We start from the raw sequence: 24,758 nt of genomic DNA on the forward strand, positions 1-24,758 counted from the left end.
GCTTTTGTTTGCTTGCTTGTTTTGTTTTCTGAGACAGTGTTTCTCTCCGTAGCCTTGGCTGTCTAAGAATGAAGAAATCGGCCTATCTCTGCCTCCTAAGTGCTGGGATTAAAGGTGTGTGCTACCACTGCCTGCTACATTTAGAGTGAATTTCTAAAGTCAATCCTTCTACCATGTGCATAGATTTACCTTTGGTTGTTAAAATAGCCCATTTCTGCACATACTCATCAAAGGATGCAATATCCAGCAAGCAGTAAATCTTTTAGTAAATTTGTTGTTGTTGTTTTGAGACAGACGATCACTATTTGTTACTATATATCCTCCACCTTGAAACACCCCCACCCCCACTTCCTCAACTCTCCAGTGCTCAGAGTACAAACACAAGCTGACACTCCTGACTCTTCAGTAATTCTAAAACTATGAATTTTGATAATGCTTCTAAAGAGAAAGAAATAAAATGAATATGAATATTTACATTCGTCGTAAACTCTGAAGTACAGGCATTTAATAATATTTGAAGATAACCACAATGATAACAAGATGCCCCATAAATTTATAGATGTGGAGTCAGTGGCTTTGACCATAAAGTGATCTGCGGTGGATTTCCCTACACTTGTGGGATTTATGATTAATGCCTTAGTCTGAGTGATGTGTTAGAACGAGATCAGGATTTTTTTCCTATTTCAATCTGCATATCTAGATGAATTTTCAAATTGTCAACTTTATATATAAGACTTTTTTGAGACTTGAAAGCAAAAGTATTATTTTGGACATGTTACCTCTGTGACGAGGTCAGCCAAACTCATTTTCAGGAAAAACTGAAGTATGTACATATGTTATGTTATGCTATGCTATGCTATGTTATGAAGAAGCGCAAAGGTAGTTTGACAAATCAGAAGATCCAATATAAAACCAAAGGCTTTATTGTCTAGCCATCTATCTGTCCAAATTCTAACAGATTTGAAATAAATAATTGTATGTATTTTTCTTTCCAGAAGGTTAAACACACCACCATTAACTTCTGCACAGTGCAGACAAGGGTGGCGGGCAGGCGGCAGTGCCAGCTTACCACTCACTGTGGAACTGTCTACTTTTTTTTCTCCATGTCCCTTGCATAGCACTTTTGATCCCCACTAAACGCTGTCTAGACGATGTGAAGGACTTTGAAAGCAGCCACAGCCTGCTTTTCCCGCTCGTGTCTGCTCTGCAGGATCTCCAACAGGGAAATTTCTGGTAAGCCTCCTTCTTTTTCACTGTGCCTTGAGTTCTTAGTTTTCTTTGCTGTTTGATCAGGTAGATTTGGTGGTTTGGGTTTGGGGATGGTCTTAGCATAGTCCAAAGCCTAAGGGCATAACAAGAAAATAAAAACTTCATTTAAACTGGGAAGTTAGTCTTAGGAGAGGTTTATGATATATAGATGGAGAGAGTTGCTGTAATATGGGCAGAAATGGTGATCATATAGAAAATGCAGACGACACATTGTAAGGCATAGGCTGAACAAAATAAGTTAGTCATGGACAGCATGCAATGAAGCAAAACGAAGCCGGCGAGGGATGTGGACAGCTGCTATGTCATTTGGACGTTTTATACAATGAAAGATTCTCGTGTTTGCAAACTGATTTCTCGTGTTTAATCTGCCACCTCTCTGAAAGTCTTGCTAACTTCAAACTTCTAATAGAATTACACCTTCAGTTAAGCCTTTCCACTCAGCAAAGACTTGTAGCTGCAGACTGAAGGCATCGCCTGCAGTTGATGGGAACTGAACTTTGTTCATTACCTTGGATCCTCTGAAACTGATGTTACAGATGGTGGGGAGCTATGATATGGGTGCTTGGAACTGAACTCCCGGACCTCTGTAAAATAGGGAGTGTTTGAAAGCCCTGAACTTTGTTTTGTTTTGTTTTGTTATTTTTGAGACAGAGTTTCCCTGTGTATCCTTGGCTGACCCAGAACTCCCTCTGTAGACCAGGCTGGCCTTGAATTCAGAGAGATCTGCCTGCCTCTGCCTCCTGTATACTGGGATTAAAGGCGTGAGCCACCACTACCTGCCTAAACTTTGTATTTTAAGAAGGATTTATTGAAAACTTATATGGGAATGGATAGTAGTTTCAAGTATCAGAAGGGGAGGGGGAACCCAAGTCATAAAAAGTTCACATTCTACACATGAATGAGATAGCTATGGGAAATTCCGTAGATTTGTTGCTGGTGAACAACTTTATGGAAATGTAATTGGCTGGAGAAAGAAAGAAACGGCACCATAGGCATTTGGTGAGGACGACGAGGTCATCAAGGTCTGAGGAAGAATTGATAAGACGATTGGCAAAGGAGAGCACGCAGCACACGTTTCTAAGGGCAGCATGTTCCTCCTGCGAGGAGTCCCCATGGCAGTATAGGAGTAAATCCACTGAGGCAGGGGGTTGCAGTGTGTTGCCACAGTACACATTTCACTCACATCCGACTCTTTGTTGGATGGCATCTCGGAGGACGGATGCTCTGTATTTTTTGAAATACCCCCCCCCCCACTGGAGGAACCCATACAATCCCTCTGGAAAAGCACAGAGAAATGAACTTAAAATCAACAATCAACGGTTTGTTTGTTTGTTTGTCTGATGTGAAGAGCAACAAGAGAGCTCTGTTCCCTTGAATGTTGCTTAATGATAGAGAATGAAACCGAGAATTAATTTGACTGCAGGCTCTTACCGAGAAATCACTTTTGTTATTTCTATGTGTGACAAAATTAAGACAATATACTGACCCGTGTGTGTGTGTGTGTGTGTGTGTGTGTGTGTGTGCTCATGAGCATGTGTGTGTTGACATCAGTATTTGTGGATGACCTGTAAGTGTAGGAATGACTGTTTCTGAACATCCAAGCTCATCTCTTGAGGTGAAGAGGTGACCAAAGTGTCCCTTTTAGTTCTGACTGAAGCAATAAACGCCCCACACGAGCTTCTTACCTTCTTCCGAGAAATCGCAGATTTACTCTCGGTTTTTGATGTCTGTGGTTTGGACAGAATGGACAGGGCCTTCATGTTGTAATCCTTGACTTGCTGTGCGTATTCTTTTTGCTGCATTAACATTTGCATCTGCTCGGAGAAATGGAGGAGAGTGAGCGACTCTCTGCTAATTCTCTCGGTGACATTGGTTTTGCAGAGGTGGGCGGCTCAGGAGGGTGACCCGTGTACGGGTGGCAGCAGTGAACTGGTTAACGTTTCCCTGGAGAATCTGCTGAGTGCACCCGCTTCCCCCCCCCTCCCCGCACCCACAGTGTTCTCTTGACAGGGGCTGAATCCTATTCAGCGTCTTCTTTGTTGCATTTACCCAATTTATTTTCATTTTTGCTTCCAACTTTGAACTAGACTCTTTTTATGCCTGAGTGCAACTGTAGTTCAAACACATTAAATGAAGATCTCCTTTCACCAGAGGAAAAGGAATAAAGTGGATGCAGTTCCTAGGGCTTGGGGAACTCAGATCCTAAGTGTCTTCTCTGTAGCCACTTCAAAGTTATCAAGACAACTCTATCAGGGAGCCCAACAGCCGCACAACACACACATCCTTTTCCACACTCACGCGCCCGCTCTTCTGGGCGGCTTTCAAATCTAACGGAAAGGCAGAGCATAAAATAACACAGGCTAAGAAGTTTTTTTTTTTTCCAGCAGAATCTGGGACCCTATCATGTCTGCATGGCTGTTTGTGAGGGGCGTTTACTCAGTGCCAGAGGTTTGCACTGGCGTTTGATGCTGGGGTGCATCTTTACCCACACGGCTGAGAACAGGTAGAGGATACTGAGGCTGAAAAATCCCACATGCTGCTTACTTTGTCTCTGACGGATGCAAAGTCAGGTCCCAGGCCTCCAAGCTTCACGTCTCTTTTCTGATAGCCTTTCAGCTTGGAACTCTGAAAATACAACCACAGAAATGGTTCTTTCCAAGGACTGGTGTCCCTTAAAGAACTCACTGGGGCATAGGGAAGGAAGTACAGTGAAGACCAGAAGCTCTGGTGGGAGGCGGGCGAATGAGTATATTTCTTGGCAATGGTGCTATTTCATGGCAGTTACTGATCGTAGTCTATTTGGCATTTGTAGCTGGTTAGCTAATGTGTTCTGAGCTTTCTACTTCTGAGATAAAAGAAATTGAAATTCTGAAATAATAAGTAATGTCAAGGAAATAATTCGCTCTTTGGCTAACATTTTTTTTTTCCATTTTTTATTAGGTATTTAACTCATTTACATTTCCAATGCTATACCAAAAGTCCCCCATATCCACCCACCCCCACTCCCCTGCCCACCCACTCCCCCTTTTTGGCCCTGGTGTTCCCCTGTACTGGGGCATATAAAGTTTGCAAGTCCAATGGGCCTCTCTTTCCAGTGATGGCCGACTAGGCCATCTTTTGATATATATGCAGCTAGAGTCAAGAGCTCCGGGGTACTGGTTAGCTCATAATGTTGTTCCACCTATAGGGTTGCAGATCCCTTTAGCTCCTTGGCTACTTTCTCTAGCTCCTCCATTGGGAGCCCTATGATCCATCCATTAGCTGACTGTGAGCATCCACTTCTGTGTTTGCTGGGCCCCGGCATAGTCTCACAAGAGACAGCTACATCTGCGTCCTTTCAATAAAATCTTGCTAGTGTATGCAATGGTGTCAGCGTTTGGATGCTGATTATGGGGTGGATCCCTGGATATGGCAGTCTCTACATGGTCCATCCTTTCATCTCAGCTCCAAACTCCGTCTCTGTAACTCCTTCCATGGGTGTTTTGTTCCCAAATCTAAGGAGGGGCATAGTGTCCACACTTCAGTCTTCATTCTTCTTGAGTTTCATGTGTTTAGCAAATTATATCTTATATCTTGGGTATCCTAGGTTTGGGGCTAATATCCACTTATCAGTGAATACATATTGTGTGAGTTTCTTTGTGAATGTGTTACCTCACTCAGGATGATGCCCTCCAGGTCCATCCATTTGGCTAGGAATTTCATAAATTCATTCTTTTTAATAGCTGAGTAGTACTCCATTGTGTAGATGTACCACATTTTCTGTATCCATTCCTCTGTTGAGGGGCATCTAGGTTCTTTCCAGCTTCTGGCTATTATAAATAAGGCTGCTATGAACATAGTGGAGCATGTGTCCTTCTTACCAGTTGGGGCATCTTCTGGATATATGCCCAGGAGAGGTATTGCTGGATCCTCCGGTAGTACTATGTCCAGTTTTCTGAGGAACCGCCAGACTGATTTCCAGAGTGGTTGTACAAGCCTGCACTCCCACCAACAATGGAGGAGTGTTCCTCTTTCTCCACATCCTCGCCAGCATCTGCTGTCACCTGAATTTTTGATCTTAGCTATTCTGACTGGTGTGAGGTGGAATCTCAGGGTTGTTTTGATTTGCATTTCCCTGATGATTAAGGATGTTGAACATTTTTTCAAGTGCTTCTCTGCCATTCGGTATTCCTCAGGTGAGAATTCTTTGTTCAGTTCTGAGCCCCATTTTTTAATGGGGTTATTTGATTTTCTGAAGTCTACCTTCTTGAGTTCTTTATATATGTTGGATATTAGTCCCCTATCTGATTTAGGATAGGTAAAGATCCTTTCCCAATCTGTTGGTGGTCTTTTTGTCTTATTGACGGTGTCTTTTGCCTTGCAGAAACTTTGGAGTTTCATTAGGTCCCATTTGTCAATTCTCGATCTTACAGCACAAGCCATTGCTGTTCTGTTCAGGAATTTTTCCCCTGTGCCCATATCTTCAAGGCTTTTCCCCACTTTCTCCTCTATAAGTTTCAGTGTCTCTGGTTTTATGTGAAGTTCCTTGATCCACTTAGATTTGACCTTAGTACAAGGAGATAAGTATGGATCGATTCGCATTCTTCTACACGATAACAACCAGTTGTGCCAGCACCAATTGTTGAAAATGCTGTCTTTCTTCCACTGGATGGTTTTAGCTCCCTTGTTGAAGATCAAGTGACCATAGGTGTGTGGGTTCATTTCTGGGTCTTCAATTCTATTCCATTGGTCTACTTGTCTGTCTCTATACCAGTACCATGCAGTTTTTATCACAATTGCTCTGTAGTAAAGCTTTAGGTCTGGCATGGTGATTCCGCCAGAAGTTCTTTTATCCTTGAGAAGACTTTTTGCTATCCTAGGTTTTTTGTTATTCCAGACAAATTTGCAAATTGCTCCTTCCAATTCGTTGAAGAATTGAGTTGGAATTTTGATGGGGATTGCATTGAATCTGTAGATTGCTTTTGGCAAGATAGCCATTTTTACAATGTTGATCCTGCCAATCCATGAGCATGGGAGATCTTTCCATCTTCTGAGATCTTCCTTAATTTCTTTCTTCAGAGATTTGAAGTTTTTATCATACAGATCTTTCACTTCCTTAGTTAGAGTCACGCCAAGATATTTTATATTATTTGTGACTATTGAGAAGGGTGTTGTTTCCCTAATTTCTTTCTCAGCCTGTTTATTCTTTGTATAGAGAAAGGCCATTGACTTGTTTGAGTTTATTTTATATCCAGCTACTTCACCGAAGCTGTTTATCAGGCTTAGGAGTTCTCTGGTAGAATTTTTAGGGTCACTTATATATACTATCATATCATCTGCAAAAAGTGATATTTTGACTTCCTCTTTTCCAATTTGTATCCCCTTGATCTCCTTTTGTTGTCGAATTGCTCTGGCTAATACTTCAAGTACTATGTTGAAAAGGTAGGGAGAAAGTGGGCAGCCTTGTCTAGTCCCTGATTTTAGTGGGATTGCTTCCAGCTTCTCTCCATTTACTTTGATGTTGGCTACTGGTTTGCTGTAGATTGCTTTTATCATGTTTAGGTATGGGCCTTGAATTCCTGATCTTTCCAAAACTTTTATCATGAATGGGTGTTGGATCTTGTCAAATGCTTTTTCTGCATCTAACGAGATGATCATGTGGTTTTTGTCTTTGAGTTTGTTTATATAATGGATTACATTGATGGATTTTCGTATATTAAACCATCCCTGCATCCCTGGAATAAAACCTACTTGGTCAGGATGGATGATTGCTTTAATGTGTTCTTGGATTCGGTTAGCGAGAATTTTATTGAGGATTTTTGCATCGATATTCGTAAGAGAAATTGGTCTGAAGTTCTCTATCTTTGTTGGGTCTTTCTGTGGTTTAGGTATCAGAGTAATAGTGGCTTCATAAAATGAGTTGGGTAGAGTACCTTCTACTTCTATTTTGTGAAATAGTTTGTGCAGAATTGGAATTAGATCTTCTTTGAAGGTCTGGTAGAACTCTGCACTAAACCCATCTGGTCCTGGGCTTTTTTTGGTTGGGAGACTATTAATAACTGCTTCTATTTCTTTAGGTGATATGGGACTGTTTAGATGGTCAACTTGATCCTGATTCAACTTTGGTACCTGGTATCTGTCCAGAAATTTGTCCATTTCGTCCAGGTTTTCCAGTTTTGTTGAGTATAGCCTTTTGTAGAAGGATCTGATGGTGTTTTGGATTTCTTCAGGATCTGTTGTTATGTCTCCCTTTTAATTTCTGATTTTGTTAATTAGGATTTTGTCCCTGTGCCCTTTAGTGAGTCTAGCTAAGGGTTTATCTATCTTGTTGATTTTCTCAAAGAACCAACTCCTCGTTTGGTTAATTCTTTGAATAGTTCTTCTTGTTTCCACTTGGTTGATTTCACCCCTGAGTTTGATTATTTCCTGCCGTCTACTTCTCTTGGGTGAATTTGCTTCCTTTTTTTCTAGGGCTTTTAGCTGTGTTGTCAAGCTGCTAGTATGTGCTGTCTCCCGTTTCTTCTTGGAGGCACTCAGCGCTATGAGTTTCCCTCTTAGAAATGCTTTCATTGTGTCCCATAGGTTTGGGTACGTTGTGGCTTCATTTTCATTAAACTCTAAAAAGTCTTTAATTTCTTTCTTTATTCCTTCCTTGACCAAGGTATCATTGAGAAGAGTGTTATTCAGTTTCCACGTGAATGTTGGCTTTCCATTATTTATGTTGTTATTGAAGATCAGTCTTAGGCCATGGTGGTCTGATAGGATACATGGGACAATTTCAATATTTTTGTATCTATTGAGGCCTGTTTTGTGACCAATTATATGGTCAATTTTGGAGAAGGTCCCGTGAGGTGCTGAGAAGAAGGTATATCCTTTTGTTTTAGGATAAAATGTTCTGTAGATATCTGTCAGGTCCATTTGTTTCATAACTTCTGTTAGTTTCACTGTGTCCCTGTTTAGTTTCTGTTTCCACGATCTGTCCTTTGAAGAAAGTGGTGTGTTGAAGTCTCCCACTATTATTGTGTGAGGTGCAATGTATGCTTTGAGCTTTACTAAAGTGTCTCTAATGAATGTGGCTGCCCTTGCATTTGGTGCGTAGATATTCAGAATTGAGAGTTCCTCTTGGAGGATTTTACCTTTGATGAGTATGAAGTGTCCCTCCTTGTCTTTTTTGATAACTTTGGGTTGGAAGTCGATTTTATCCGATATTAAAATGGCTACTCCAGCTTGTTTCTTCAGTCCATTTGCTTGGAAAATTGTTTTCCAGCCTTTCACTCTGAGGTAGTGTCTGTCTTTTTCCCTGAGATGGGTTTCCTGTAAGCAGCAGAATGTTGGGTCCTGTTTGTGTAGCCAGTCTGTTAGTCTATGTCTTTTTATTGGGGAATTGAGTCCATTGATATTAAGAGATATTAAGGAAAAGTAATTGTTGCTCCCTTTTATTTTTGTTGTTAGAGTTGGCATTCTGTTCTTGTGGCTGTCTTCTTTTTGGTTTGTTGAATGATTACTTTCTTGGTTGTTCTAGGGCGTGATTTCCGTCCTTGTATTGCTTCTTTTCTGTTATTATCCTTTGAAGGGCTGGATTCGTGGAAAGATATTGTGTGAACTTGGTTTTGTCGTGGAATACTTTGGTTTCTCCATCTATGGTAATTGAGAGTTTGGCCGGGTATAGTAGCCTGGGCTGGCATTTGTGTTCTCTTAGTGTCTGTATAACATCTGTCCAGGCTCTTCTGGCTTTCATAGTCTCTGGTGAAAAGTCTGGTGTAATTCTGATAGGCCTTCCTTTATATGTTACTTGACCTTTCTCCCTTACTGCTTTTAATATTCTATCTTTATTTAGTGCATTTGTTTTTCTGATTATTATGTGTCGGGAGGAATTTCTTTTCTGGTCCAGTCTATTTGGAGTTCTGTATGCTTCTTGTATGATCATGGGCATCTCTTTTTTTATGTTTGGGAAGTTTTCTTCTATTATTTTGTTGAAGATATTAGCTGGCCCTTTAAGTTGAAAATCTTCATTCTCATCAATTCCTATTATCCGTAGGTTTGGTCTTCTCATTGTGTCCTGGATTACCTGGATGTTTTGAGTTAGGATCCTTTTGCATTTTGTATTTTCTTTGACTGTTGTGTCGATGTTCTCTATGGAATCTTCTGCACCTGAGATTCTCTCTTCCATTTCTTGTATTCTGTTGCTGATGCTCGCATCTATGGTTCCAGATCTCTTTCCTAGGGTTTCTATCTCCAGCGTTGCCTCGCTTTGGGTTTTCTTTATTGTGTCTACTTCCCCTTTTAGTTCTAGTATGGTTTTGTTCATTTCCATCACCTGTTTGGCTGTGTTTTCCTGCTTTTCTTTAAGAGCCTGTAACTCTTTAGCAGTGCTCTCCTGTAAATCTTTAAGTGACTTATGAAAGTCCTTCTTGATGTCCTCTATCATCATCATGAGAAATGTTTTTAAATCTGGGTCTAGATTTTCGGTTGTGTTGGGGTGCCCAGGACTAGGTGGGGTGGGAGTGCTGCGTTCTGATGATGGTGAGTGGTCTTGATTTCTGTTAGTAGGATTCTTACGTTTGCCTTTCGCCATCTGGTAATCTCTGAAGCTAGCTGTTTTAGTTGTCACTGTTAAGAGCTTCTTCTTCAGGTGACTCTGTTAGCCTCTATGAGCAGACCTGGAGGGTAGCACTCTCCTTAGTTTCAGTGGGCAGAGTATTCTCTGCAGGCAAGCTCTCTTCTTGCAAGGCAGGTACCCAGATATCTGGTGTTCGAACCAGACTCCTGGCTGAAGTTGTGTTCCACTCACTAGAGGTCTTAGGATCACGTGTGGAATCCTGTGTGGGCCCTTGCGGGTGTCAGGCGACTCAGCTGGCAAGGTAGCCCGGGGCTCGAGTGGAGTGGAAGGGGTTTGTGCCCCAGATCAAGCCCGGGTAGCCTGCTTCCCTATGTACCGCAGTCTCAAGTTCCGCGCGATTGGATTGGGGCAGGCACTGTGATCCACTCACCAGAGGTCTTAGGGTCCCGTGGGGAGTCCCGTGTGGACCCTTGCGGGTGTTGGGCAAGACTCTGCTGGCAAGGTAGCCCGGGGCTCGAGTCTCGAGTCGAGCGGAAGGGACTTGTGCCCCAGATCAGGCCCGGGTAGCCTGCTTCCCTATGTACCGCAGTCTCGAGTTCCGCGCGATTGGATTGGGGCAGGCACTGTGGTCCACTCACCAGAGGTCTTAGGGTCCCGTGGGGAGTCCCGTGTGGGCCCTTGCGGGTGTTGGGCAAGACTCTGCTGGCAAGGTAGCCCGGGGCTCGAGTCTCGAGTCGAGCGGAAGGGACTTGTGGCTAACATTTTTAGCTGATGCATATATATAATACAACTCTCCCCAGGCAGCTATCACCATGAGCAGTTAGAAAAATCAAAAGAGCCCTCACCAATGGCAGGCAGCCAATACACTGATTCAGAAAGTCCCTGTCCACGGAGGTGAATCCTGCCTTCCAGAGACACCTCAGAAGACAATGCAACTGCAGTTCACTGGTAGAACAAGAGATAACGCTGAAGATGAAAGTCAACTGTCATACATTGATAAGACTCAAAAGAGAGCAGTTGAGTCTTGGCAAGACCTGCTGAGAAATTCATTTTGCTCTGTTAGTTAGTGTGACTTTGGAAAATTTGATGGGCACCCAGAAGTCAGAAGAGCGTGTTGGATCTCCCAGAGCTGGAGTTACAGATGGTTGTGAGCCACCATATGGGTGCTGGGAACCAAACCTGGATCCTCTGTAAGAACAAGTGCCCTTAACCGCTAAGCTACCATGCCATTCTGATGGGCTGTATATCTGGTGAGCCTTTTCTGAGGTGCAGTTTGGCAATGATTATCCGATGAATGAAAACATTTTTCTCAGACTTCCTTCATGTAACTCCATGATCCTAAGAATGAACTATGCATACATTGTATCAACTGTCCGTCCCAATATGGTTTTTACTTATAGCTCCACTGGTTTCTCCCTGGACCCCTCCCACTGCAGAAGCTGGGAAATCCACTACAGTTAGTCGTCTCATATCACCTGTGGGTATTTGGTTTCCAGGGCATGCTGTGGATATCGCAGGCTAAGATGCCCAAGTCCTTATACAACGAGCAATATCAGCCTATAACCTGTGTACACTGCCCATATGTTTGCTTCCTCTCTGGATTACTAAGACCTGTCATAATGTAAGCACCACTTGGAGATGCTATAATGACTTGGAAAAGTCAGTTACATTCGACAAAAGGTACACTGTTTCCAGAACCCATGGATATGGTCCAACTCTTCCCCTGAAATCTCTGCAGCACAGAGTTCTGGTCCCATGAACTATATTTGAGTTTGGTAGGGAGGCTGGCATGGTCCCTCCCGAGTTCTCATTTTTATTTTTTATCTCCAACCCAAAGTGGATGGGATTCCTAGAGCTGGAACAGCACTCCTTCAGGCCGGGGGAGAAACAGGAGAATCACACAGTTCTTGGTTCTGATGGTTTGAGCTGTGGACACCCTAGTGTTAGCAACTGCTTACCTCTGGGTTAATTGTATGAAAGAAGAATGAACCCATGGTTTTGAAATTGCTTGACAGCCTGTCACCGCTGTGAAAGGCAATATCCCCAGCAGGCCGGGGGCTTCAGTGTTACTATTCAGAAGGAGCAAAATAATGTACCACTCAGGTGCAACACTTCTGCACTTCAAGGATTAAAGGCTCTGTCAACAGAACTGGCCCTGTCACGATGCTAAACATTTATGCTCAAAACTCTCTCAGTGCATCAAAGTCTAAAGAATGAGAGAAGGTATGATTTTATTTTAAGGAAGCCTTTGGTCTGAAATCATTAAAACTAACATTAAAATAGACGTGGGGAATTATTGTTTATCGAAGGACATGCTAAAAGTGCAAATCTTTAGGAAAACAGTCGTTCCCAAGATAGAAGCACCAGCTCTGCTCATGTCTACTGTGTGTTTGTTTGTATCTTCCTTTTGGGAGGGTTGGGCAGGCACTGTAACCCTGGCTGTCCTTGAACTTATACCTTCTTCAGCCCAAGTGTTGGGATCACAAGCATGTGCCGCTGTGTTTGCCTTCTTCACACTCTTGTTTTTAATACGAAAGAATTTTTAGTTAAAAGCATTTATTTATGTGTGCTTGTGTTCTTATATCTATAAAAGCATTATATACTACAATTATTTTAGTAATTTTACTAAACCATTTTGGTACTATACTTACCTGACACCAAGCAGATTTCAAAAATGTGAATTTTAGGCAAATATTCTATCATCGAGTATCATTAAGTAATCTAGTTATTTCTCTAAATGTTGACCATTGAAGATACACTGAGGTAAACACTGTATGTTATTTTAATTCTTTGAAATAAATTGATTGAAGTATGGCTATTAAGATCTAATGAACACTTACAGCCACCAGTCAGTATTTCTGCCACCACGGGAGTGGGAAGACGTTCCTTTTTCGAACCTTGGTTACAAAGTTGGACATTAACGCTCCTTAAAAACTTCAGTTGTTTTTAATAGTTGGCTGAGCTCAGAAAGCCTACGCTTATGACTACAAGTCTAGTCCTCTTTCATGTGCCTTCTGTGTCACTGTCTTGAAATCACTAACTTATGATCTATTTGCCAAAGTAAAAAATAAATTACTAAAATAGGTTAAAAAATAACAACAACAAATAAACCACCACTCATACCCAAGCCATAAATCCAATTTGTTCAGTGATGATGAGAAAGAAATGATCACTGGGCAGAAACCTTATCCTTAGCCTGGTGCAGCTTAACTTTTAATCATGCTACCAACTCACAAAGGCCGTGCCAGGAAGCATGGATAATTGTGTGTCGCTCTTCAGCCGTGCTTCTTGCTAGCAACTTCAGTAAGCATCAAGGTTGGGGGTGGGGGTGGGGGCAGAGCCAAGGATCTAGCATTCCATACAGACTCAAAGGGAGAGCATGTGGCCCAAATGGGCCATCCCCATGGCTGCTGATCCCTTTACAGGATGAGCTGCCCACAGCACTGCGACATTTCTCAGGGGACAGGGGGGTGGCTCCTGGGGGAGTTTGTTCCGGGTGACTGGTGGTGAGAATCTTGGATCTGCTTAAGTTTGGCGCAAGTAATCAGGGAGAGCCCGGCGCTGTGATTCTGTTTGATCTCTCTCCACCTAAAGCCTTAACAGCACTGTTGGGGTGTAATTCTCATATCACAAAATTCACTCATTTAAAGCTGTTCAATTCTTTTTTTTTTGGACAGTCACTGAATTGTGTAAGCATCACCCAATCTAATTGCACAACATTTTCATTATTCTGAAAGAAATAAAACAAAACAAAAATCCTCCAGGACCCATTAACCCTCATTTGTCCTGCCCAGTCCCTACGTGTCCAGCCCTAGGTAGCTAAGCTACTTTAAGCTTCTTCAATAACCTTTTACAACCAAACAATCCCCAACAATGAAGATGTTATTTTCATTTACTTCTTGGTTTCCAAAAGACTAAAAAGCAGCATAATGCCAAAACAAAGATGCTGGTGACATTGGTGATAATGACAGTGACACTGACAATTCTAAGAAATAAAAATTGACAGTCCTGCTGAGTCTCTGAATACAGGGATCAGACAAATGAATATAGAGGCACACTCTAGACAAATGTCTAAGCACTTATCTTCACTTATCTCTGCATAAAGCTCACAGGAACCCAGGCTCGGTGGCTTTCGCCTGTAATACTAACACATGGTAGGTTGAGGCAGGAGGACCACCAAGAGTCAGGTCAACTTGGGTTAGAGAGTGAGTGACACCCTGTCTTAAAAGATGGGGCTTTCCTGGGGAGGAGGTCCCTACTAATCATTCATGATTCTCTCAAGCAAGGTGTATGACTGTCACTGTGTGCTTCAAAGAGTATGGCTGAATTGAAGGGACACACTGGCAGGTCTGGAAGCGTTTGTTTCGGTTCAGAAATGTTAAACCCTGCTGGGGGTGGGGGGAAATGGCTGCAGATCTATTCTCCAGAAAATTCCTCCGATGCGCAAGACTGAAAGTTACTGAAAACAAGATAAAAACAACGCCTTGGATGCCGGACAGCAGCCAGCAAAGGATATGTGCTCTGCGGTCACTAAAATTAATCCAACTAAACCTGTTCTTAGGTGCAGCCAAGCAGCAAGCCCCAGATTGTCTGTGACAAGAAACACCGGTTAATTACAGAAGCTCAACTCTCATCTGCCAGGGAACTCTCTACCAAGCCCTTATTTAGTGGTGGCTGGAGCCAGCAGAAGGATATTTTGCTAGTTTGGTGTCCGCTGTGCTGTGTTGATTTCTTAGTCTTAAGCCTGGATTTGATGATGGGAACAATGCCTTACATTCTGAAATCGCTCTCAAACTGCACTGCCAGAAGAGGAAGGGGGCCTCAGGCCTATTATCTTTACAAATCCTCAAAATTTTTACTGTGATTCGGGACGATTCCCTTGGAAACCAAGAGATTTGACGTGGCCAGCAAATGGGCGTGATGTGGATAATGACTCCCTCTGTCTGGTGCCCGGACTACCTGCTGTCCTATACAAATCACTCAGGTCCAAGTCACTTCAGCTTCTGGAAGGGCTTAAAGGATAAAGAGCACTCCTCTGTGTGTGTGTGTGTGTGTGTGTGTGTGTGTGTGTGTGTGAAATGTTGACTAGAGGTACTGGATTGGGAAAATGGATATGTATGGATTGAAGCCACCCTAGCAGAAAGTGGGGAGGGCTGGTCAAGAGCAGGAAATTACCCCTGCTCTCCTCATCTTTCCATGGCCTTAGCTTCCTGGTATCAAACACTTCTACCAGGGCCTTTTCCTCTATCCTTTCTTAGCACAACATGGACTCAATTTGTGAAGAAGGAAAGGGAAATGGCATTTAATCAATGTGTAACCTTTGCTAGGGAATAAGCCGAGGTGTTAGTACATTATTTCATTTACACTTACACCACATCTGAAAAAAAAAATGAAGAGTAATTCTGATTGTTCTTATGAGTAATCAGGGACGGTGGTAAGTCAGTAACTCTTCAATTGAGAAAATCCCTCCATGAGATGTGGCTGTAGGCAAGACATTTTCTTAATTAGTGATTGATGAGGGAAGGGCTCAGCCCACTGTGGGTGGTGCTGTCCCCTGGGCTGGTGGTCCTGGGTTCTCTAAGAAAGCAGGCTGAGTTAATTGGTGAGAAGCAAGCCAGTGAGCAGCACCCCTCTAAAGTTGCTATGAGATGGGGCTGGACCAAGGACTGCCGCTGGGAATTCAGTTCAAAAGCTGCTGTTTTCAACCATAGGAAAGTTCTCTTCTGAGAGGCTGTGTACCTTGGGCCCTGGGGATCTATACGCTCTGGAGTGATCAGGCAGCTGCTGTGCTGTCAGAGGTGTGGGTTGCAAAGGCTGATTGCATGTCTCCATGGAAATGATAGGAATGATGCCTGCTTCCCAGTCTGGTCTATCTGTCTTGGCTTATTTGAAAAACACTTGAAAGTGGTACAAGCAGTACTTTAGAATGGAACAACCATGCAATGACGTTTTTCTGGGAGAAGTGACCCGTGAACCCCAGAACTCAGGCCTCCCTGTCTACACGGGAAGTGGGGTCTTCCGGTGCCAGGCTAATAGGAGCTCTTTCCATGTCCCAGAATCATGAGCTAAATAAACTTCATCATAAAATAACCTGCCTTCGGTATTTTATTATAATAGTGAAAAACCAAACATTATTCTGCCCTAGAAGCAAGTGGTCTTCCTGAGAATTAAAAAGGTAGCTTTTAACAAGATATGAAGAGACTAAACTGTTCAAAAGAGCTCACTGCTTTTTGACCCAAACTCTAGATTAAGAATTCAGCGAAAACCGAGTGGTTTGGATAATTTGCTGTCGAAGATGAGTTGAGATGTGCACCAAGAGGCATGTTTGATGCCGAGGAACCAGTGGTGGAGGGTGAGAGACTGTGGCTTACACTCAGCCCCACTCTCTCTCCAGATATGAAGACATGGGACTCAGTTTAGAAGTGGGGTTGGGGTGAGGAAAACTGATGGTTGAACTGAGGATAAAAGCAGGACTATTATTGCCTACCTGCAATGTAGACTCTTCCGAGAGCGGACATGAGAAGGAAGTAGGAGTATGTACCCTTGGCAACAGAAACTTCTGGAAAGGTGGGGAGGGAAACTCAGGGAGTAGTTTGGACTGGAGGGGAGGAGGGCTCTCAGTTCCTGGACCACCTTGCTGCGTGAGAAGCTAAGTAATGACCAGCCCTATTCCAGGCCTATCTGTGTCACCAAAATTCACGAGCGACTTGGCTGACAAGCATGCTTTTATCACCTTTGTGCTGCTTCGCTTCCTGTGTCTCTTTCCTCTCTCCAGCTGAAGCAGGTAGCCTTCCGAATTACTACGGGCCATCTTCACCTGGTGTCTGTGGCTTCTCTCTGAATTGAGCTGCGATTCACTTTCTACCCTGGACAGGATAGGTGGGAGTATGATGCTGGCCAGAGAGCCCTCGCTGGGCTGCACCTCTGCCAGCTGCATCAAGGCTTGCTGGTGCTGTTCCATGATCTGGGCAAGCCGGGAGTCTGGCGAGGCACTCGCGGGTTCCATGTCTGAGGAAGAGTGGAATTTCCTTTGGAGAAAACACAAATGTTTTTTTGTTTTTTTGTTTTTTTGTTTTTTAAATAAAACTTGAGACAGAAGATGGCCTAGTCGGCCATCATTGGGAAGAGAGGCCCCTTGGTCTTGCAAACTTTATATGCCCCAGTACAGGGGAAACACCAGAGTCAAGAAGTGGGAGTGGGTGGGTAGGGGAGCAGGGGGAGGGGGAGGGTATAGGGGACTTTTGGGATAGCATTTGAAATGTAAATGAAGTAAATACCTAATAAAAAATTGGAAAAAAATAAAACTTGAATCCATAACACTGCTTTCTGTTAGAAATCTTTAGGAACCATTAATCTTTTCAGGAATACATTGATTTCTTGTCTTCAAACCCTCCTCTTTTTCTTTGGGACATTCTGATTCCTTTTTAAAAACGTTTATCTCATTTACTTAAGTGTCTCTCTATATGTGTACATGCGCATGCAGGTGCCCTTAGAGTCTAGAAGAGGATGTCAGATCCCTACACCTGGAGTTACAGGCATCGCGAGTGAGTGCTAGGAACTGAACTCAGGTCTTCTAAAATCATATTCTGCTCTTACCTGCTAAACCATCTCTCCAGCCCCTAACAGGAAAGTCTCCTTAAAGACTTTCAGTTAATGCATGAAGCATAGGATAACAATCAGGTAAGCAAGCAAGCAACCAAACCTATCCAAACCACCACAACAAAACCCGACACATCATTTTGAAAACCAAAGAGCTTCCCGTTACACAACAACTAGAAATGATGTATTCAATTGAACAAGCATCCTTTAAATGCACAGTTGAATGTGCCAGGGAAAGTGGGAATCTCCAGGGGTGGAAACAAAATGGAATTAAAGCCAATCAGGTTCTGGATCAGCTAAAGACATGGCTTTTGTGAGGGACTTTTGGGTAAGAAAATTCAAGTTTTAAGAGTTATACTGGCAGTCTGGGAATGTAGCTCACTTGGTGGACAAGCCAGCAAGCAAATCTTGAGATTTTCTTCTCAAGTTGGGAGGCAACTGTCCTTTCTGAATGTGCACACCTTTGAGATTTGCATTTATTTATTTATTTATTTATTTATTTATTTATTTATCTATTTATTATTTGTAAGTACACTGTAGCTGTCTTCAGAAAGAAGAGGGTGCCAGATCTCGTTATGGATGGTTGTGAGCCACTATGTGGTTGCTGGGATTTGAACTCAGGACCTTCGGAAAAGCAGTCGGGGGCTTTAACTGCTGAGCCATCTCACCAGCCCGAGATTTGCATTTCTGAAGACAGAAAAATGTTCTTATATGTGTGAAGTATCAGGGATAGAAATTAATTGGGCTGCCTAAGGAAAAGACTGAGAACTGGCAGGAGGAGCCTTCAGGCGGTCCACTGACCATCCCACAGAAATCCAGAGTCAGTAGGGCTTTTCTCAGCTTTCGGAACAACAATATGAACTAACCAGTACCCCGGAGCTCTTGTCTCTAGCTGCATATGTATCAAAAGATGGCCTAGTTGGCCATCACTGGAAAGAGAGGCCCATTGGACTTGCAAACTTTATATGCCCCAGTACAGGGGAACGCCAGGGCCAAAAAGGGGGAGTGGGTGGGTAGAGGAGTGGGGGAGTGGGTATGGGGGACTTTTGGGATAGCATTGGAAAATGTAAATGAGAAAAATACCTAATAAAAAATTAAAAAAAAGAAAAAGAACTGAAAAAAATTTTCAGATTGCCAGACAAGTAAGACCAGTCCTAACGCAGATGCAAAAACAGGTAGAGAAAGAGAAAAAACCCAACCAACCAACCAACCAGCCAACCAAACACAACCTACCAGCACCAACCAAAACAAGGAGGAAAGGAAATTAACAACATTTAAAAAAATGTCAAAAAAGGCCCTTACTTGCCATCTCCCTGGTTGAGAATGGAGGATGCCAAGGACTGTTGCTGCCTGCTTGGTGAGAGGCTTGCTGAGGACTGTCCAGTCCCCAGCACTGGGAAACCCAGCCAGGAGGATTGCCAGGAGTTTGGGGATAGCCTCGGTAACACACTGACCATTTTAGGCCCTAGCAAGTACTCTAAACTTAAACTCTGTCCCCCAACCACTCAAAAGGAGAAAAAGTAATAGCAGGAAATAAGAACGTGACTACAGATATACAAATGTGAAATAATAGGAACCAATGGCGTGAAAAGTTTAATGGTAGCCCTTCATAAAACCGGAAAAGTATTAAGTTTTCCTAGAAAATGTAACTTATCAGAGACTGACTAAAGGTGAAACAGGAACAGCGTAAATGAAGTTGAAAACCCATGATGATAACGAGTAGGGGGTTCAAATCTGCTCACAGGCAGTAACTGAAACAAGGCTGGACACAACCTTGATCCAAGGGGAAAAAAATCTATTGTACTTTTATGTAACATGTGCTTACAGCCTGTCCCAAAGGATATAAAAGAGTAAGAGAGCCCAGGCTTCAACATATGCATAGACATGCCCCATGCTCAGGTCACCCCTTCCTCAGATAGCCCAGTCCGACCAGTCTGACCAGGAACTCAAACCGTTATTACTGGACTCCTCACCTTGACATGACCTTGAGCTCCTGATTCTTCTGCCTCTATCTCCCAGTGCTGGGACTGCAGACCTGTGCCACCCTACCTGGTCTGATAGCATATGGACAACACATCTGGACAAGCCCAATGGGAGATAGCAGAGATGTAAGCCTATCTTCCTTCATGCCTATGAAGGTCATTAAATCCTAGACAAATAAATTAAGCAATCTAATCCGGTATGAAGGGCGGGGGATATAGCGTGTGGTGGAGTCCCTGCCGAAAATGTACAAGGCTCTGGGTTCCATCAACAGCACCAGAAACAAAGAGAAGACCAAGATGACAACAAGGTGGGCTAATTTTAGGGACAAAAGGACAGCTCCACAGTAAAAGCCTGGGAATGTATTTCATTACATTATAGAATCGATGAAACATTTGATTAAGTTACAAGCTCATTTATAACAGACGTGCTTTGCAAAGAAAAATAGGAACAGGCAGGAATTTTCTACTAAAAACTAAAAATTATTTATTTTTATTTTGTGTATGTGGGTGTAGTGTGTTTGCATGCATGCACATGTGCGTTCATGTATGTTCGTCTGAATGATGACATTCACATGTGTGTTCCAGTGCATGTGTGGAGGTCAGAGGGTAAAGTTTGGGACTGGAACTTGAGGCATTAGGCTTACAGATGTACTTCTTGTTTGCTGTCAGGTTAACACTACCCAGCCTAGGCTGTCCTTGAACTCAGTATCCTTCTTCCTCAGCCTCCTGCGTGGTGAGATATGACAGGGGTGCACACAACCACACCCAACTTAAATATTATTTGTAATGATAAAAAGGTCAGAAGTCATTACTCCAAAGCCAGAGAGAAGATGACAAAAGTGTTTGCCAACCATCGCTGTCTCTCCAGGGAACAGACTCTGAACCTTACTAAATGTATATCCTAGACTGTCTGGTATAGAATTTATCTCCCTTCTAATTTATAAAGTTGTGCCCCACTCTATTTTTGAAAACAAGTCCCTTGAAGGTGCCCCATGGTATCAGACTGTGTGTGTCTTCTGTGTGCTTTAAAGTCAAAGTCATCACATGTCAAGTGTCCAGAAAACACATTTGGTTAAGGAACATCAGGGATGGTGTCCTGAAATTACTTTTAAAAATTGACTTTCTTTTTCTTGTTTATAGAAGTAATGGATCTACAGTGTAGGGAACTCGAACAATTCTAACTCTAAAGAAAGAATGAAAAATAACTTGATTTCTCTTGCCAGAGATAACCACTATTTCTTTTCAAGGTTTGAAAAAAGAATTTAGTTCTCATTTATTTACTTATTCACTTATTCATTTATGACAGGGTCTTACTGTGTAGCCTTGGCTGGCTTGGAGTCTGTTATGTAGGCCAGACTGGCCTTGAATGCATAAAGATATGCCTGCCTCTGCCTCCTGAGTGCTGGAATTAAAGTGGTGCACCATCATACCTAACAACTTTTATGTGTCTGGATATTTTGTTTACATGTATGTCTTACACCACATGTATGCTCGATGCCTTCAGAGAGCAGAAAATGGCATCAGATTCTCTGGTACTGGAGTTACAGATAGTTGTGAGCCACTATGTGGGTGGTGGAAATCAAACCCAGGTGCTCTTAACTACTGAGTCAGAAATAACCATCACTCACCATTGGGTGGGCTTTCCTTCCATGTGCTCATTAGGATGGTAGAGTTTATAGTTCTTGGGTGTAACCCTGCACCTCATTTCCCTTCCCTCCTCCTCCTCCTCCTCCTCCTCCTCCTCCTCCTCCTCCTCCTCCTCTTCTTCTTCTTCTTCTTCTTCTTCTTCTTCTTCTTCTTCTTCTTCTTCTTCTTCTTCTTCTTCTTCTTCTTCTTCTTCTTCTTCCTCTCCTCCTCCTCCTCCTCCTCCTCCTCCTCCTCCTCCTCCTCCTCCTCTTCTTCTTCTTCTTCTTCTTCTTCTTCTTCTTCTTCTTCTTCTTCTTCTTCTTCTTCTTCTTCTTCTTCTTCTCCTTCTTCTTTTTTTGGTTTTTCGAGACAGGGTTTCTCTGTGTAGCCCTGGTTGTCCTGGAACTTACTTTGTAGACCAGGCTGGCCTCGAACTCAGAAATCTGCCTGCCTCTGCCTCCCAAGTGCTGGGATTAAAGGCGTGGTAGCCCGGCCATTTCCTTCTTCTTACAAGAGCATTTCCTCAGAGGCATATTTGTTAAATGGTCACAGGAGACTAAATATCACAATTTCCCTTAAACCTTTTCCCACCATTGGATTTTTAGGTAATTTCTGTTTAAGTGATGGCGTGTCTGTGTCTACAAGCTCTTTTCTAGGCTATGCCACTCCAGGCTGGAGATAACTGTTTCTCCAGCCATTACTCAAATCTTTCTAAGCATGTTAATTTACTTTCCCTGGGTCCCTGTACCCTCCCCTTGCTCTAACTTCTAGCTTCATTACCATGGAAACAATAGAGGGGATTAGAAGAAAATGAAGACTACCAGAAGTCGGGCAGGAATCTGAGGCAAGGGAGGGGTTAGTTGGTTAGTGGCCTCACCTGCCCAGGGACTCCACTGTCCCCTTCTTCCTCTCTTTTCTTCCTCTACAACCCCCTTATTTCTCCTCTATAAAACCACTTGAGATAAGGAAATTCCAGGCAGTTGTGATGGCTCTGTGTAAAATCACTTACACAAGTCCTAATGTCCCTGAGCTAATCCCCAGATACACACATTGTCTCTGACCTCCACATATGCTCCATAATGCATTCTCTCTCTCTCTCTCCCTCTCATGTGTGTGTGTGCATCATTCATATGCATACTTGTGCACACATTATGCACAGGTGTGCATGCACACACATACACACACACAAACCTATGTACATTAATAAAAATAAATAAGGGGCTGGCGAGATGGCTCAGAGGGTAAGAGCATTGACTGCTCTTCTGAAAGTCTTGAGTTCAAATCCCAGTAACCACATGATGGCTCTCAACCACCTGCAATGAGATCTGACGCCCTCTTCTGGTGTGTCTGAAGTCAGCTACAGTATAGTTATGTATAATAATAAATAAATCTTTGGGCCGGAGTGAGCAGGGACTGAGTGAGTGGATGAGTGGAGTTGACCGGAACGAGCAGAGGTCCTAAAATTCAATTCCCAACAACCACATAAAGGTTCACAACCATCTGTACAGCTACAGTGTACTTACATACATACATAGATAAATAAATCTTTAAAAAATAAAAAGTTTGAAAAATTTAAAAAGACTTCTCACCAGAGCATCTCTATGTTCTTGTATTTCGTCTCTGCCTGCGGTTGTTTGGCTGGCTTCTTTGTCTTCGTTGACCTGTGTGTGTTCATGTGGTGATCGGACTGAGGGGCTCTCTGGCTCGGGGACTCGTGTCTGTGAGGAAGTTCATTAAAGTCCTGCAGATGTGTATCAGAAAACACGTAGATGGGCTGCGGCTGATACAGAATTCTCTCTTCCTCACGTCTGTGTCCTCGTCTTTTATTAGCGTTCAGTCCTGAGATGGAGTTTTTATATAAAGCTCTGTCTAAAGCCTGCTTAGGTGAAACGAAAGAGTCGGAGGTGACTTTGGGATTGTGGGTGAGCGTTCTGGCGTCCTGTAAATTGGGGTTAGAAGCGTTCGTTTGTGCAGCCAGCTCATGCTTTGCTGAGGCATCCGCAGTCTGCCTTTGGTTCTGTGGTTGCTGGAAAGGGTTATTCTGATTATTTTGACTGACAACAAGCTCTTTTGTCCCAAGAGATTTCAGGCCTTTCTGGTGTTTCCTCTGTTTCCGAACCCTGGCCTTGGCAGTTCTTCTGGAAGGTTGCTGGCCATTGGCTGCATCGGAAGACTGACCTCTTGGGACATTGCCTGATTTTGTATCTTCGTACTGAGACAGATGTTCTTGGTAATTCTAAAAAAGATATTATAGTTAAGGCAAGATCAGAAGATGAATACTCTTCATAAATTTTCAATTAATTCTTTTTTTAAAAAAATTGGGGTCAAAATGTCTAGGAACATGACCATGGATGGTAAAAAAGAGAGTACGGGAGTTCTCTCCTAACTGTAGGTGATTGGAGGGTGAGCAGCCGAGATGTTAGATTGTGAGCCCAGACAGAGCTTGAGAGCTTAAAACAGCTCTCTGACTGGCAAGCTAGGGAGGTGTCACCAAATGGGGAATTAGATGGAGAGAAACTTCACCTCCAAAGAGATGCACAGAGAAAGAATATAGATCAGTGCCAACAGGTGCAGGCTTATGAGTATTTCCAGAATCCCACCCACATGATGCCAGAGGTGTGCCTGTGCCAACCAGGTACAAGCTCCATCTGACTCACAGTTCGGATCATCAGCTCGGCATGCACACGCAGGTCAGCAGCTAGAAGTGACCTCTTCACCCGATGAAACAAATTAGACCTCATTCAGAGGATCATGAAAGAGCCAGAGCCGTGGTGGGGCGGCCATGAAAACCACAAGAGTTGTTTTTGCTTTCTGTTGCCTAATATAGCCTACACTTAGGCAATCAAACATCTGGGGGAGGGGACTTCAATCTCAGATCGGTCTTCAGGCTTTTCTAAGTCCGATAACAACAAAATGTACTCCCGGAACAATAGATACACTGTGTAACTAAATTGTGCCCTGCAGCCATTTAAGAGTATTTCCTGAGGAATGGCACACTCATTACTTTGTGGAAAATGAATGGGGTAAAGAGGCCTTTGGAACGAATGATTAACTGCTTATTGAAGCAGTAAGATGACCACATGCATCGGTGTGTTATATAACTGCAATATCCCTTTTCCCCTTTCAGGGCTCACATGTAAAAAAGGAACCCTTCACGACCCACATCTGTGCAATGCTAATTGGAAAATGCAGCCATCAGGTAGCAGCTCATTGGATGCCAGTGAGAATCCTCAGACTGGGCAAAGCCTGCCTTTTCTTGTTTGGATTTGTTTTAGTTGATGGGGAAGAAGGATCGTATCACGAGGATGCAGTTTTAGGTTTTCTTTCGCCCCCCCCCCCCGCCCCGCATACAGTCTGCAAGGCTGACAGCATGAGCCTCTGCATATCCCCAAGTGATAGTCACGGCCCCTGTTTCTAGTAGAACCACGTTAGGATGCTAAGGACAAGACTGTTAAACTTACAACAGCAATATACAGTATCGCTTGTGGTATCCGTGTTTGTTAAGAAGGACTGCTATTTGAAATGCAGCCTGCTTTCTTTGGGACTTGAGCCATTTGAGGAATGCTCTGACTCTCATTGGCTCTTATAAAGGATTAGTTTTCAGCTGCAGTGCCCCGCCCCCCCTTAATAAAAACTGACAAAAATAACAAATAAACAAAACCCTCTCCTATGCATCCAGGTAAGAAACAGGTTTTCTTCCACATGGTTTATCAAGCTGCACTGAGAAGCACATGGGTAAAAAG

At 43.1% G+C, this 24,758-nt stretch overlaps 1 protein-coding gene across 5 annotated transcripts in view; it reads right to left on the bottom strand.

Annotated features, from left to right (window-relative positions):
* Positions 1-456: 456 nt before the first annotated feature.
* The window catches only part of Jhy (junctional cadherin complex regulator), a 71,416-nt gene continuing 47,114 nt past the window's right edge, over positions 457-24,758 (bottom strand). For 3 of the 5 annotated variants that reach the window (NM_001357359.1, NM_001081121.2, NM_001357360.1), the window contains exons 5-9: positions 22,605-23,251; positions 16,542-16,836; positions 3,814-3,894; positions 2,955-3,083; positions 457-1,342 (exon numbers count right to left, since the gene is read on the bottom strand). In NM_001357359.1, the coding sequence (NP_001344288.1) occupies positions 1,145-1,342; positions 2,955-3,083; positions 3,814-3,894; positions 16,542-16,836; positions 22,605-23,251 (1,350 nt within the window). In that variant the 3' untranslated portion in view covers positions 457-1,144. The remainder of the gene's footprint in view (positions 1,343-2,954; positions 3,084-3,813; positions 3,895-16,541; positions 16,837-22,604; positions 23,252-24,758) is intronic. The other 2 variants (XM_006510600.4, XM_006510601.4) reach the window with 1 other exon arrangement.

The sequence above is a fragment of the Mus musculus genome, chromosome 9 (assembly GCF_000001635.26).
Source record: "Mus musculus strain C57BL/6J chromosome 9, GRCm38.p6 C57BL/6J".
NCBI classification, from domain to species: Eukaryota; Metazoa; Chordata; class Mammalia; order Rodentia; family Muridae; genus Mus; species Mus musculus.